The sequence below is a fragment of the Crocodylus siamensis genome, chromosome 6, assembly GCF_052110815.1.
Source record: "Crocodylus siamensis isolate JL-2025a chromosome 6, ASM5211081v1, whole genome shotgun sequence".
NCBI classification, from domain to species: domain Eukaryota; kingdom Metazoa; phylum Chordata; order Crocodylia; family Crocodylidae; genus Crocodylus; species Crocodylus siamensis.
Genome location: NC_143400.1, coordinates 9,398,148 through 9,414,481, shown reverse-complemented (window position 1 = coordinate 9,414,481; position 16,334 = coordinate 9,398,148). Strand labels below are relative to the sequence as shown.

The following is a 16,334-nucleotide window of genomic DNA, read 5'->3' as shown; positions in this document are numbered from 1 at the left end:
CCTCCCCTGTAACCCCCATGTGCCCCCTGCTCCCCCAGCATCTCCCCATAGCCCCCCCACCCTCCCCTCCCCTGTAACCCCCATGTCCCCCCATTCCCGGCAGCATCTCCCTTATAGCCCTCATTCTCCCCCTCCCCTGCAACCCCCATGTGCCCCCTGCTCCCCCCAGCATCTCCCCATAGCCCCCCCACCCTCCCCTCCCCTGTAACCCCCATGTGCCCCCTGCTCCCCCAGCATCTCCCCATAGCCCCCCACCCTCCCCTGTAACCTCCATGTGCCCCCACTCCCCCCAGCATCTCCCCATAGCCCCCTCCCTTGTAACCCCCATAACCCCCAGCATCTCCCTTATACCCCTCATTCTCCCCCTCCCCTGCAACCCCCACCTGCCCCTGCCCCCCCCAGCATCTCCCCGTAGCCCCCCCTCCCTTGTAACCCCCATTCCCCGCAGCACCTCCCTTATAGCCCCCCCTCCCCCTGCTCCCCGGCACCGCCCGCCCCGCCTCCCGCTCCCCGGCCGCCGCGCCGCGCCGCCCCGGCCGGCCCCGCTGCCTCCCGCGGCGCGGCCCGGGCTGCCATCGGCTGCGGGGCCGGGAGCCGCGGCGCGAGGCGCGGGGGCGCGGACATGCCGGCGGGCAGCACGGAGCCGGACGGCATCCTCAGCTACCAGGTAGCGGGCGCGGGGCCGGGCCGGCGGCTCGCTGCGGCAGAGCCATTTCCTGCTGGGCGGGGCTGGGCAGCTGCCCTGCACGTGCCCCCCCCCCTTTCTCTTTTTGCACCCCCTCTTTTTTTTTTTTTTTTTTGCATCCTTTGACCTTTTTTTTTTGCACCCTGTTTCTAGGATGCACCTGCCCCGCTCCCCGGGTGCAGTCGTGGGGGGCCCAGGAAGAGCCCCCAGGAAGGCATATAGGCGGGGGGGGGGGGGGGGCTCGGGCAGCCCCGTCCCCCGGTGTGGAGGGCAGGCCAGCGCCCTCACCTGCGGGGGCTTTGTGAGGCGCGGGGGGAGCCTCCATCCCCGAGGACGGGCGATGTCCGGCGGGCACCCGTGCGGGCGTGGGACAGGCAGCTGAGGCCCTCATTGTCCCCGGGATTGCTGTTTGCTGGCATGCTTGGAAAATGTCTGCTGTTGCCTGCATGCACGCGTGTGTGCAGGGGGCTAGGCAGGGGAGGGAGCGTGGAGAGACCCCTCTCTTCGCAAGAAGCCGGGTTTGCCTGTCGTGAGAGGATATTCTGGCTGGGCTGCTCGAAGTAGCTGAAGGGCAGTCGGCGCTGCTGAATCTCAAGGGGATTTGGGGGGCAAATCCACATGTGGGCCTTAGGCAATGTTCATGCTTATTGGGGTTTCGGTGCCTGAATGTCTTTCTGCTTTTGCAGTGGTGAGCAGGCAATGGGCACCCCTCTATAACAGCCCCGTCCTAGAAGTGTTATTCATTTGTGTTAGTTAACACTGGCACCCAAGGGTGCTAAATCACCAGGTGTCGTCCACACACAGGGGAGGAGCGAGCTGCTGCCCGGAAGAGTTTATAGCCTAGAGGGACAAAGGAGGGGGAAGAAGTGGAAGCAGCAAGAGGCTTAACCGAGCTGTTGGAGGCTGAGCCAGAAGCCCAGGGTTTGAGTCTCCAGGTGGCTGGGCAGCCCCTGGCCCTTGCAGGCTCCTGGGGTTGTGGCTTTTGGTCTCTTTGAGCCTCATAAAATTGAAGTCCTGAGCGACAGCTGCCAGGTGATGGTGCGGGGGGGTCGAATCCCAGGGCAGGCACAGAAGGGAAAACCTCAAACAAAGACTTGCAGCGTGCAAATGTGAAAAAGAAAGAGGAAACTGAAGAAAAGGATGTTGGCTGTGTCCTGGGGGGCGTCCCTGATGGCTGACGGGGGAGCAGGATCTTTCAGAGCCAGGCAGGCCCGAAGGCAGCGGGCAAGCGGCAGCATGGATCCTGCCGGTCATTGCAGGACACTGGACAGCAGCCAGCGGTTCAAGTCCCAGAGGCGCACGTGACCGTGAATGCAGGATCCAGGCTCTCGGCAGCCTTGCCAACCAGGCATTGCCCTCCCTCACAGATGATCCCAGCCCCTGAAGGACTCGTCCATCACCCAGACCCGAGAGACGCCTGATATGGGGCTTTTATGAATGCTCAGTATCAAGGAGCCTGGAGATCCCTGACCCGGGGATTGAAGCTTATTGACTGAGGACACTCCTGTCCCCCCACCTTTCTGTTCCCATGGATCAACCACGAACACTTGCCAAGGCCAGCAACGAACGGTAAGACACGCAGCCATCTCATTACCAAGCTGGCTGGGGCATCGTGGGGCGCGAGAGCCTCAACCCTAAGGATGTCTGCTCTCGCCGTCCCGTACTCCGCGGCAGAGTACTGCGCGCCAGTCTGGAACCGGCCGTCGCACGCCAAGCTTGCCGGTGCGCGGCTACATTTGACGACCGCGTCATCTCGGGAACGCTTCGACTGAGCCCTCTACCATGGCTCCCAGTCTGGAGCAACGTTGTTCCCCCTCATCTCGCGTGGGAAGTTGCAGCTAGCAAGCTACTGGAGAAGATCTACTGCGATCCAAGCCTGCTGCTGCACGGCCAACTCTTAAACGCACCTGCTGCATGTCTCCCGTCATGACGCCCACCATGGCCCAAGCTGCCGTGCCAGGACCCCACAGCGGAGCCCCCCCGTTGTGAGGAACAGAGGTCGACTTTACCACCAAACGAGCCCTACGGTCTGGTCCTACAGTCACAGATCCTACAGTCTGTCCTGGTTGCAACCTGCGGGCGTGCTGAATTCGTTCCGGTCTCTGTTGCAGCATGATGCCCTTTTCATGGGTTTGCTGCACCGCGAGACAGCGAATGAGAAGAAAAAGCATATGAAGAAGTACAAAGGTAAGAGACGCACTTGCAGCCATAGGACGCCTGACCTTTATTTTTGCCCGCGCTCTAGTATTGCCCTCGAGTCTTCTCCAAGGGGTGTGGAGAACCAGGACGCTACGATGACCTCCACCTTTGGGGTCTTCACCACAATCCGGACTTGTAGCTATGGCAAAACGCACACCGCGGCACACCCTGTCGGCGACTGCCCGCTAAGTTCAGTGGCGGTCGACAGGAATTGCGCCCGGCCAGCGAGGACGCTGTCGCGCGGCTCGGCAAACATGCATGCCCTGACTGACCGTTCCCTCCTGCTTCTGCGATACTTATCTACGTAGCAGCTGCACTGGCATGTCCTGTTCCTGTCCCCCCCGCCTTTCAAAATCTACTTGAATAATTTAAGGTCCATACATTGGGTGCTCAGGATTGGATTGGAGGCTGAGGCTAGTTTCAAGCTGCCTGAAAACATCTTCAGTGCTGATGCCAACCAGACCCGAGGGCTCTTTCCAGCAGCCAGAGGATTCTGCGCTTAGGGATTGTGGTGAATCGTGTTTATTATAGGGGTCGCCCAGGAATGGGCATAAAGGGCACACCTGCCTTAGTCATGCCCTCATCCAGGAATGTCCTGGACACGGGGACCAGGAGGCTGGCAGGGCCATTTGACTAGATCTGTACCTTTCAGGGCCTCTGAAAGCAGGGAGAGTTCAGGGGCCAGCTCTTCATCTCCACTTTGTGCGGACGCACTCAGCAAGGCCTGGACTCTAGCCCTTGGTTTCAGCCAAAGCCATTAAAGCTGGCGCATCTCCTGTGTGGGCCGGAGTAAGAATAAGGTAGATTAGTGGGTAGATTAGCAAGGAGCTATCTGTGGTGCATGAAAATAACCAGAGAAAAAATATAGATGAAGGAAGGAGGAAAGGCTGTCCAATTTCAACCTTCCCGTCTCCCTGGAGTTGATTTTAACTTTCACCGTTGTATTCTTCGTATGCTTTTTCTTCTCATTCACCATCTCACGGTGCAGCACACCCATGAAAAGAAATCCAGAAAGCTGTGATCCACTCCCTCCCCGTCCTCCACCATAGTGGTGACTTAACTTATCGCATCTTTTATCACTAGGATACCTATTATAAATCCACGTGGCCTGGAGGTTTGATTCTCACGTGGAAGGTCAAAGGGGGTCCATCTACTGCCGGTGCATCTTTTAGATGCTACCTGGCAAGGTGCTTTTTATGGCTCCTAAGATGATGTGTTTCATTTGATGCTGTACGTTCTCAACAAACATCTGCTAATGAAATCCTAAAGATGTCATCAAGAAACCAATGAACGGTGCAAAGGATGTATTTGTTCTGTTTAACAGGGACAGTAAGGTAGCAGTCTCTCAGCTGTCTCAGCACCAGATGTGGGATAAGACTAGCACCTTGCCATCTGTCCTGAGCGAGGGGTAATTGCAGTGCTCCGGATGTGGAAGAGGGTCTCTGTTGCAGTGTGATGGAGAGGGAGACACATTTGCAGCCATAGGACGTCTGACCTTTCTTTTTGCCCACACCTCAAGTCTTCTCTAAGGGGTGTGGAGAACCAGGGCTCTATGCCGACTCCACGCTGGGACCCGGGCTCACCTCTGTCGACTGGTGAAGTGGTGGGTGCTGAGACCAAACTCTGCCGCCTCCCCATCCCCAGTCCTACCTGCAGCAGCTTCTCCACTCTGCGATATCGTGACATGCAACACGGGCAGGTTACGGAGCAGAAGAAGAGGCTGCTTCTTCCTTTGTATTGGATGAGAGCTCATGTGCCGTTGGGTGGGTTATCTTGTCCCTCAAAAGATTTTAGGATTTCAAAAACTTTCCCCAACCCATAGGATGAAAAGTAAAGAATCTCAAAAAATAAAAAAATCAGGAACTGAAAAAACCTGTAATAAAAATGAGGTTCCAGCCCATTAAAATGTTCAGCGTTGGCTATTTTGAAATTCTGGGTTTGGATTTCAGTCCTTATTGATCTGATTAATTTGCAGGAATTACCTGAGATTTCAAACCAACCTCTATTTCAAATTGGGAATTTTTCAGCTTACATATCACTATGTATTGTGCTTGTTTATGAGCTGCATTTCCTTCTGCTTGGACAACTGGGGCCTGGACAGACCGCTTTGTGCAGAGGATGCTCTCCTGGGTGAGAGGCAGGGAAGTGGGAATTGGTGGGCTGGGTGGTATTGTTAAGGTATTGGGGTAGTGTTGGGGGAGTCTGTTTTTTTGTTTCATACTTTGCAGATTTTATTGTAAGCCACCCTGAGCCTCCTTTGAATAGGGTGACAGGCACAGCTAATAAATAAATCAATAAATACATTTAGAAAATGATTACCTCCTTCCGTAATTCGTATTGTTTCCCCAAATATTTTTGAAAATATTACTGAAACAAACCTTTTCAGCAAAAAGAGTTGGTGTTTGGTGAACTGGCTTTTTCTGCCCCCAAATACTTCAAACTATTTTGTCAACAATTGCTCTGTTTTTATGGTTAGATAATTAGGAGTGTGAATAATCGAGAATCAATGGATACAGCATCCAGAGGGAGAAAAGACCATTTCTTTTGAAAGCGATGTCTGGAAAAGCACAGATGGGTGGCACATAGGCCTCGGGACAGAGCCCGGTTAGCCAGCATTAAGACTTGTGTCCCATGAGTTTTGTATCCTAATCCTGGGGACTTTGTTCAGCGTGTAAATACTGTGTGCGACTAACTTGAAAGTTGTGCAGACAAAGGAAAAAGAGAGGATTAATAAATATCCGGACATGAATCTCCACCCCCCCTCAGTATTTCTGAGTTGACGAACCAGAGAGATGTTTTTTACATTTGTGCCAAATGCACGCTGGGTCTTTAGATAAGTGAATGGTTCACTGGGAGCACATTTGATCACCATATGCAAATAGTATACATGCTTGCCCAGATCCTTCCTACGGGCTGTCCTGTGATTTCCATCTGGTCTTTTGTGTGCGGTGGGCAGGCAGAGCTAATCCAGCCTGGGGTTGGTACTGGATGCAGAAACTGGTTGTGCGAACGTTTGGTTCGTTCACTGATTTCCTTCTTACAGTTCAGCAGTGTACCTAGCAATATACCCTAGCAGGTAGCATAACACCAGAAGCGATGTAATCCTTTAATAAAAATACCACTGTATTTTGCAAAAAAATGCATCAACAAGAAAACACAATATAACTAACAGCAGCATTTTGGGCAGCATCTGCAGCCATTGTGCCACCACACAGGGTGAAAATAAGGCTTGGTTGAACATTTTTTTTCCTTGGAACTTTTTATTTATGTATTCATTCTTTTGGTTGGGACAGTGGGATGTCAGAGAGACCCATATTTTTCAGGAAAAAATGTCTGTTTCCTGTAGAAAATTGTAACTTTACCTCCCCACCCCCGCAAAAAAAAAAAAAAAAAAAAAAAGAAATCCCAAGAATGGGATTTCAAAGAAAGAAAGAAATCCCTCCCATGCATTCAGGAAATGCCACAGAGGTGCCTCATGGGAGTTGTAGTTCTGGTGCTCCAAGCTCCCATTCTCCTCCAGTGGCAGGACCTCGTTTGGCCAGATTACATTTCCCACGCGGGATGGGACTGAGCGTTGTGTGATAGGAACACATGCACTAGTCTTGTTGAGAGAGAGAGAGAAGTGACAGCTTAGAAGGGTGTTAGTGGCTGCTTTATTTTGTGCTGTTTTAACTCAGAGCAATGAAACTCGACCTTAAAGGCAAGGGAATGGCCAGTGCTATGTATTGCTCTGACTTCAGAGCTGCTCTAGGGTAGTGGTTCTCAAGATTCAAGGTGCATCCCTCCCTAATTTTCTTGAATTGTGTGGCTACTCCCTTTGAAAAACCCACGGCATTCGTTATTTGACTGCGGAAAAACCACAGAGCAATTTGGAGCAAAGGATTCAAGAAGACCAGAGCAGGTCAGCGCGCTGTTGCTACTACAGCTTCCTATTTGAAATCTGTTGTCTTGTGAATCATATGCTGGTGTTTGCACACCTAATAGGGCTAGTCTAGCCTGGCACCCTTAATAGGACCTCATGGCACTCGAGTTGAGAACCACTGTTTTCAGGGCTTCCTTCTCTAGGCAGCATTTTGCATGCTGGAAAAGGCATGGATGCAGCCCAGAAAGGTTTCACAGCTCTACTTTTTGCTCTCCTAAATGAAAGCTAGTTGCTGCTTCTTTATAAAAGAAGATTGTTTCAAGTTGCTTCTTTGCTAAATATGAGGGAATTTGAACGAATGCCTTTTTGGCATTATCAACCTCATCATTATCATTATTATCAATGACAGCAACCAGAACTCAGTGCTCCTCTAGGATCAGGCCCCCATCGTGCCATATGGCCAAACACAAAGTAAGAGAGCGTGCTGGCTGAAGCAATGCTTTACTCTTATGGCATGCTCATCCCTATAATATCTGAGCACCCTCCAGGAGTGCAGAGAGGTCCGCGACTCATATCTGCCATGTGGAACTTGCACACTCTCTCCCAACTTTCCTAAAGGGTGGGGAAGGATAACGTAACCCAAGGGCAGGGAACTGAAGCCCAGACTCGCTCACGGCCCAGAACCAGGGGTAGAAGCAGGTGTCTGGACATGGCAGTGCCTGGACATAGCAGAGACTACTGAGCAGTCTTCTCTTAAAGGTTTCCCAGAACTGGATATTGCAAAATTGCTAATTTTTCCCATAACACGGGGAAGGGCCTACTGCCCTGGACAGCTGGAACGGTGCTCAGTTAGCTTAGCTTCTGAATGTCGCCTTCCAGCCGGTGCTGGTAGATAAGTAAACTCTTTGGGGAAGAATTTGCTGGGTTTCTACAGTGCTCGGCTCCTTGGGACCGAAATCAAGACCTGTTCGTGGGTAATCTGTGTAATAATATTCCCATGCTGGGTTCTGCCAGGTGAGCTGTTCTGGAAAAAAAACCCTTATTTGACTGACAGTGCTTTTTGGGGTGCCTGAGAGAAATGGCTTCATTCTGCATAACTCATAGTCTAGTATCTCTGCTAATTCTTCTCTGCATTTGCCATGGCCTTGCATATAGCTGAACATGTGTGGACAAGGATGATGTCTTTTTTCACCTGGCTGGGTTGTGTTCAGGTGACACCTTGTGCCGATCTGCAGTTTAAAGGAGGAAGGGATGCATGCCGTTCAGACAGCTCTGGCCACGCAGCTCCAGCTCGGCTTGGGAAATGTCACTGCAGCAGGGAACAGAAGTCAGCTATTATGATTTTCCAAGCTGGCCACAGAGTGGTAAGCGAGACACATGACAAGGATATCCAGAGACTGTAGCGTCTCCTTGGCATCGGTCAGAGGAAGCTATGTTGTAGCGCTGGGCATGTAATGGTATTGCAAGGTTGTTTTTTTTTTAATGGCCTGTTTTAATTTGTTGAGAGAGAATTCAGTCTTAGCTGCGAGGCTCCTGTATATATTGCTGCATTTTACAAAAGGAGCTGTTACCCATGTTTTGAGAGTGGAGCTCCCAAAATTAGGCTTGTCCATCCATATAGGCAGGCATCTGGATAAAAATGGCCCACATTTTTGGACTCACTGAGCATCTGCAAACTCCATGGGCTTCCACTGAATCTGCAGGTGTTCAGAGCTTCTGACGACGAGTCTGCTTTTATTTAGGTGCTAAACTATGGGCCTTCGAGTGCTAAGGTTAGGCTCCTGGGTGAGACAGTTTTGGCCAGAATGAAGTGAGACTGACACAAAGCTTCCTAAAGAGTTAATGTACACAAACACACTCCAACAGTTTTCAAAGACTTAGGCAAGTTTAATATGCCATTTTATGGATGCTCCTGCATCAGACACTTCGTTGAGGGAATCAAAAGGATGGTAAACTTGTGAAGGCATCAGGCAGAGAGCCAAAAAGCAGGAGAAATCCATTCTGCTTGGATAATAACCCTCTCCATGGTTGGCTGCTGTTCAAAGACCAACTTGCTTAGCTCTGAGAACCAGGGTTTCAAGTCCTGGACACCCACGGAGGCTGTCAGTATTCTCAGTCATACGGACGGAGGGAGAATGAGACCAGGGAAAGAATGGAGACATCCAAGTGAGATCAAGGGAGGATGACACAGTGTGTTTGCATGTGTCGGGAAGCGCAGGAAGGATAATAGCTTTATGAATAGGTTGCGTTGTTGCAAGTTTCATAATGTTGCCACTTTTATTAGATTGTTCAATCCCTTGGCAATTTCCTCGCTGTAATCATCAGTTTTAGGCAATTGAACTGGCTACTCAAGATCAAGTGCACCCACTTTTAGGGCTCTTTCCCTAAGAGGTCTCCAAGTTTGATGCTTGCAGTCACTCTACTATTATTTACGTTAGGGCGCTGCCTCGAACCCCGCCGTACTGTGCCCTGACCCTCCTAGGCGAGACAGAAAAGCGGCAGGGGAAGCGGGAAGGCAGTGACTGCCGTGTTGCAGAGCTCAGAAGAGACCCCAGATCTGGTCTAGCCTCCTCCCTACTTGTGCGTGTCTTTTGGCTACCTCCTCTATCACAGCAACAGGTCTTAACTCCGCCGTAGTCTGTGGGTCCTTCCCTTCACTAATGTCTCCCCTGAACTGAGCCACACTGAGCCAGGCCTGGTTCAGCACAACCTGTTGGGGCCAACCGTCTTGGAAAGCATGTCACAGATTAAGCCCCACGCCCTCCTCGAGTGCTGCCAGGCCATGGGCAAGGCAGTTGTGCCCAGCAAGAAGGTGGCACAGCTGGCTGGCCCTGGCTTGTGCACCAAGGATGTCCCCATCACTGACTTGCTGAGGCTGGAGGCTGAGCTGCAGCCACCCCCCACTGGCCACTGCCACCACTGTCAAGGGCATGGGTGAGGGAGGACGGCACCCTGCTGCTGGGGCTGGGCTTCCTGTGTGGGCAGCCCAGCCTGCTACCTGCCCCAGGCCAAGCCCCTGTTCCCCCTGCGGCCCCACCCCCCAGCACCAGGACAGCATCTCGGGTGAGTGGGCACGTGCTGCCCTGCAATACCCCATGGGGTCCTCTGCCACCTGCAGCCTCTGGGGCATACATACATCTCATGCACCCCTCCACCCCCCCACACCCTTCCTACCCCCCTTCCACTGCCCCCACACCCTCAATCCCACTGACAGCCCCCCTCTCACTCCCTACTCACATGCACAACCCCCCAACACAAACCCTCCCCCCCTTTCATTCCCCAGCCACCCCCACACACACAGTGCTGGTGACATGGGGAGGGGTGCTGGGTGGTGGTGGGAGGGATGGGGGCACCGAAATACAAGTTTGTCCAGGGCACCATTTTCCCTAAGGCTGGCTCTGGGCTGCCCAGGCCCCTTGTTGCAGGCTGGCCACTCCTGAACTGGACACTGGCTTCCCCTAGATACCAGGCGGTCCAGATTAGGTGAGAGACACCCAGCGCTCCACAGTGTCTGCATGCTGGAGTCCACGCAGTCCAACCCGCCGGGCTAGCTCCCGTCAACATACAGTCATAGGAGTCATAGGCAAGGGACCTCATGAAGTCATCTAGTGCAGTGCCCTGCTCAGGGCAGGATAAGTGACAAGACCCTTCACAAAGAGGAGAAAATGCCCAGAGCTGGCCACTGGCAAGCAGTAACAGGCCCATCTCTATCTTCTGTGGTCCATGGTAGAGGCTGTGCCATCCCCACGTGCATTATTAGCTAAGGCTGAGAGCACACAAAACACCAGCACGCTGAAGAAGGGTGTTTGTGCCTGAAAGCTTGCAAAGAACAATTTTCCCAACTGTTTAGTTGGTGTAATATAAGATATCACATCTACCCAAAGAACCTTGTCTAACTAAGGTTGCTGATACAGCGAAGGTCCGTGATCCGCCTTGCTTGCTAGGAAGAATTCAAAGGCTAGGGTAGCTTCTGTATCACATGAATACCAAGCGACCAATACCCTTCAATTGGGATGGCTTCCCAGTTTTAAAACCAGCCCGATCAAGGGAACATTTGGAACGACAGCCTCACGTCCGCTTAAAAAGCATAGTGGAGTCTCCTTTGACAAGGAGTTGGCTGCACCCAGTTTCAATGCAGTCTGCTGTCATTAGCTTTGCATAGATAAGGAAAAAAACCTCAGAAAACCTCGGATCATTTAGAGGACAGTTCCTGTTTACAGCAAACACAGTGCAGCAGTGGTAAAGGATTAGCATTTTGCTGTACCAGGCTGGCTGGGTGGGAGCGTGTAGGAGGGAGTTGACTTGAATATTGTCAGTACAGTATTGCCTATTGTCCCTCAAGGCTCTTGATCGGAGCGATTGCAATGAGTCTTAAAGGAACCAACTCTCAGGCAAGTAAGTATTCATATAGCAGGAGTTTTAAGAGATTTTATGCAGCTGAACAGCATGTTATTGAGTTGTTTTAAAGGTTAAAGCCAAGATAAAATCACATGTTAAAAATAATTATTTCCCTGTATTACCAATAACTGCAGAGGTTAGATTTTTCTTCCCCTCCCCTCGGAAAATGTCAGTGAAAGTAAACTCTTAATCACTTCCTTTAAATATTTGACTTTTTGTTGCAATCAAACAGCCACATTTTGGGTTGCCTGCTGAAATATTAAAGTTTCCAAGGAAAGATCCATTTGGGGGAAGAGGAAAATGGATTTTCCAGTCCAAGCTTTTGCTCAGTTGAAACCCCATTTTCTATATTAAACTTGGTGGGAGGCTTAGTTTTTTGGGTTGGTTTTTTTTTGTTAGACCTGGTAGCCATTCCTTTACATATGATGTAAGCCACTCTATTGCAGTCATTCAGCATTTGATGTATTTATTTTTGCTTGGCATGACTAATAAGAGCAAACTGATCTATTTCCCTTCCTAATGCTAGCAGAACTGGAAAAATAAAAATCAGAATTGCCTTGATATTGCAAACTCATCCTCATTCTGAATCGGGGAGAAAATCTAAATATCAATTTTTTGGACAAATAAAATGGTCCAAACAAGTTTACTTTGGAAGTACTGAAACTTTTGGTTTTGGGTGTTTTGTTCTCTTGTGAACCCTAATTCCTACCTCTGAAATGTTTTGTTTCTTTTAACATAGGGACTTAGCTAGAGCATTGAGAGCTTTATGCAAACTCAGCATACTGAGTAATTATATAAATATGGGTGGTTTATTAAATGCCTAAATGGCATTTATGCTCTTTTGGGAACATAACCTTGATTGCAGACACAGGGCCTTCTGCTGGCCCTAATGCTTCCTGAGTCTTTATTCTTTGCTGATGGTGTCTCCTGTTTCCTCAGATGTTTGCTTTTGAAATTTTACTGTGAAATAATAAAAAGGAACCTGGACCTGAAGCTGGGTTGCAACCCGATTTTAATTGATTAGACCTTGGTGTCATTTTCATGTGCCGTGTCATTTGACACGTGGTGTCACATTACATTTGAAGCCGGGCACTTAACCTTTGTCCTGCGTGGAGCCAGGGGGGAGCCAGTCCATGACAACGAGTGGACTTGCAGCACGTAAGCAGCTGATTAGCTGGGATGAGCCTGGGAACGAGTTACAGATGGACAATGCAGGTGTGAGTGTTTGGAATACCATATTTTCTCGCCTACACCGCATCCCCGCATAGGATACATCCCTGGTTTTTGAAGGGCAGAATGGGGGGGGGGGGAAGATCTGGCCTTGGAAATAGGGGTAAGTAGCACGGAGTAACTGAACAGCAGCTTCTGCAGCTGGAGACCGTGCTGGGAGAAAGAGCGTGTCCACCGCCAGCAAGTAGGGAACTTGCTGTGTTGCAGGTGCAGGGCTGCTGCTTTGCTTTCCCCCAGAAGAGGGGCCTGCTGCAGAAACTGCTGTTACCATTTTTCCTTACTTATAATGCACACCGCAGTATCCAGCGACTGAATTTGGGGGAGAAAGGTGCATTTTGCATGTGAGAAAATAGGGTAGAGCAACACTCACCTCATCTATACCTGGCTCAGGCTCCGGCTGAATTTTGTAGATGGCATTTCATTGATAAAACCGGCCAAGTCCGTGAAGGAGCATCCACCCTTCTGTCTTTAGGGAATCTGGAAAGAAAGGATGGTTTAGAAAGAGAAATGGCCCATGCTTTGGCATTTCGGCTCTGCTGGAAATGGAGACTGGCTTGTCTCGTATTCAGAACAATGTGGACGGCCAGGGAGAGAGACACACATGTGGTTGCACGTGCAGGTGCGCACGCCTTTTTGGAACAGAGCACTCCAGTGTTATAGAAATGCGCTGTTTGGCAGCTCGTCATTTTCTAATGCAAAACTATTTCCTTGGGATATTTTTGACCGCCGCTCACTGTAAAGGCAGCAGGGCTGCGTGCACCTCCTACCCCAGCAGCTCGGAGTGATCGAAGCTCACGCTGAGTTTATTTCTACACTTGGGTTCCTATTTGATGTAAGAGAGAGATGCCATTTGCAGCACTCTGATTTAGGCCCCAGCAAAGGTTCGAGCCACCTGGAAGTTGCCCATAATATATCTGTCCTGGCTGGGCACAGATGGACTCGGGTTGCTTTGAGTCGGAGCGCTTTGCTTTGAGTCGGAGCGCTTTGCCTAGCATCTCCCTTGCTGCACGGGTGCTTTAGGACATCCATGGGTTTGCAGCTTTATCTTGTGGTCTTGCTGCGAGCCTCTGTGCAGATGCCTTTCTCCAGACTGGCCCTAAAAAAAAAAGGTCCTATCTGAGGGTCCAGGCTGGCAAAGCCCCTGCTTCTGAGACCTTTTAAAACTGAACGGGAAGCCAAACGTCTTGAATTTTGTGATGACCCAATTGCCGAGGGAGGAAATAACCTCTAGGTCAAGGCCAGCAGGGTTGGACGATGCTTCCCGGATCTCTCCGGCTCCGGGGCAATATTTTTAAATGACCACATAGAACGCTGTGCCTGTGATGCGTATTTTCAGATTCCAGTAGAACCAACCTGCCGTTGGCCGCGCGCGGCACCGCGGCGTGTCCTTTGCCACCGAAGGCGAACGCCGGATGTCTCCGAGGGCTCACTCACATGGCTACCACGTAGCCTATGGGGAATAGGATTTAAATGTTCATTATTTTATTATTTTTATAAATTTTTTTTTTTGACCCCAAGGTCAGGATTAAAATAGCCACGAGCGAATGTCGTTTTCGGTTGGCTTCTCCATTTTGTTTTTTTTCAGCCCAAAGCTACTGCTATAAAATTTTCAGCTGGAGTGGGGCTGAATTCAGGCAACCCGGTGGTGATTTTGCCTCTCTGTCTAATTTAGATGCAGTTAAATACGTTTAAAAGATTGATTAACCCGGACTGAAAACAGCCATGGCTTCGGCAGGTTCCTCGGAGAAATTGCAGGTAATAGAGGCCTGGGCTGCTCCTAGGATGACTGACTGTTTGATTGCCTTTAAAACATTTCAAGGCTAGTGGTGAGCCTGGGGATCACGTTAATATGCCAGCTTCCATGGAAAGGAAAGTGGTCAAAGAAAGAGGCGTTGCAATGAGAAGGTGATCTGGGGCTGCTTCAAAGGAGGGTAGATGTCCATGGTGTTTGAAGAGACGCAACAGGTCTGAGAACAGAAGGAGAAAGGGGGAAGCGCCTTGTAATCTAAGCTCAATGACAGCCGGGCAAAGGAAGTGGTCAGCCTACAAAGGGACCAGCACCTGCGCGGTTAGTTCATGCTGCTGAAATATTGAAGTTGTGCTGCTGGAGCTCCATGTCTGCCTGTAGGTACAAACCAGAGACCACACACTCCAGAACAAGGTTATCCAGAAAGAAGTGCAGGGCTGTGGGTATCCCCGGGGACTGATGTTTCCGGAGCCCAGGTGCCCGACCCAGGTTAGGGTTACGCAGCTTAATAGCACTGTTATGTGATGAGATTCAGTGTCTGTACGTAAGAGCAGCTGCTCTTACAGTTGAAAGGCTTCGTCTCCTAGAAAGTGTGAAAGATTCCCATCTGCCCGAAGGACGTGCTTGATAAACTGGTCAGGTTGGTATATACTGGTGGGGCAGGCGGTTGCCTTCCTCTGTAGCTGGGGCACAGCCTTGGATCTCTAGAGTGCATTTTAACAACCTTTGCAGCAGCAGGATGTTGGCCACGGTTGTTCCCCTGCTTTCCCTGTGGCAGGTTCAGGTCTTGGGCTTGTGTGACAGGTAGTTTTAGTTTTAGTATAGTACAGCATAGTACAGTATAGTTTAGTTTAGTAGTTTTAGTATAGTATAGTTTCTATAGTATAGTATAGTGCAGTATAGTTTAGTTTAGTAGTTTTAGTACAGTATAGTTTCTATAGTATAGTATAGTACAGTATAGTTTAGTTTAGTATAGTATAGTTTCTATAGTATAGTATAGTGCAGCATAGTACAGTATAGTTTAGCTTAGTAGTTTTAGTATAGTATAGTATAGTACAGTATAGTTTAGTAGTTTTAGTATAGTATAGTATAGTTTATGTAGTATAGTATAGTACAGCATAGTACAGTTTTAGTCTAGTTTAGTAATTTTAGGTTTGACAATACAGTTTTGCCTGTGTAGGTTTAGTAATAGGGCAGACAGTGGTTTGTATGGAATGGTTTGCATAGGGATGATCCTGCCTCAGGCAGGGGGTTGGACTAGATGACCTCCAGAGACCCCTTCCAGCCTTACTTTTCTGTGTATCTATGACCAGAGGAGGAAACATATAGTTTACCTGCCTGTCTCTGCCATCTCTGCCGGGGAGCAGTATGAGCAGGGCCTTGGGGAAACGTTACATTACCCCAGCTTTCCTCTCTACCCAGTGACGATCCAGGCTCCTGTTCTTTCCTCTACAAAGTGCTGTTGCAATTCTTTAAGTAAGACAGAGGTTCAAAAATTTTGGCCCCAGGGTCAGGATTAGAGTAGTCGTGGGCTAATGTCGTTTTAAGTTGGCTTCTCCTTTTTTTTTTTTTTTTTTTGAAGTTGGCTTCCTGCGGGAATGGCTCTACTCTTGCTCTGTGCTGCTAGCAGCTTTGTCTCCTCCCGCTCGGGCTATTCTTTCCCCACACAGAATCTGTAAGCCAAGCAGGGCCAGCCCGCCAATCTTGATCATGACTGAGAAGGAGAACTGGGTCGGCTGGTGGGTCGTTAGTATGGCATCGGAGAGGTCGGCACGATGTAGTCATGACAAAGCTTAATGTGACCTCAGCACCCGCTCGGGCATTTCCAGCAATGCCATGGAAGTGTTATGGCCATTGCAGAAGGTGATAGCTAGTGTGACCAGTAGTGTGTCCACCCCCCATGCAGCACCTAGTGCCCCTTGGGGTGCAACTTGCCTGCTGCACTGTCCCGCTCCCGCCACCCCATCTCCGGTCTCTCACCTGCCATGGCTTCGATGCTCTCAGTTTATGGAGGAGGCAGTCCCTGGAGGCCGGGAGTACTTTCTCTGGCGCTCCCCTGCCAGCTCTGCCCTTGAGCTACTAGGTCCACACTCAGTTCTGGGGGTCTCTGTGTCTCCCTTGAGGTGCTTCCCCCTGGTACCATCCTGGCCTCGGTCTCCTTTTCTTCTGGCTGCCCTCAGCCCTGATCCACTGCTCAGGACCCCAGCTCCTAG

General features: G+C 50.3%; 1 protein-coding gene across 1 annotated transcript in view; it reads left to right on the top strand.

Moving 5' to 3' along the window:
• Positions 1 to 527: 527 nt before the first annotated feature.
• The window catches only part of SLC4A8 (solute carrier family 4 member 8), a 62,502-nt gene continuing 46,695 nt past the window's right edge, over positions 528 to 16,334 (top strand). Inside the window, exon 1 of the mRNA XM_090056329.1 lies at positions 528 to 667. Coding sequence (XP_089912455.1) covers positions 623 to 667 — 45 coding nt within the window. The 5' untranslated portion in view covers positions 528 to 622. The remainder of the gene's footprint in view (positions 668 to 16,334) is intronic.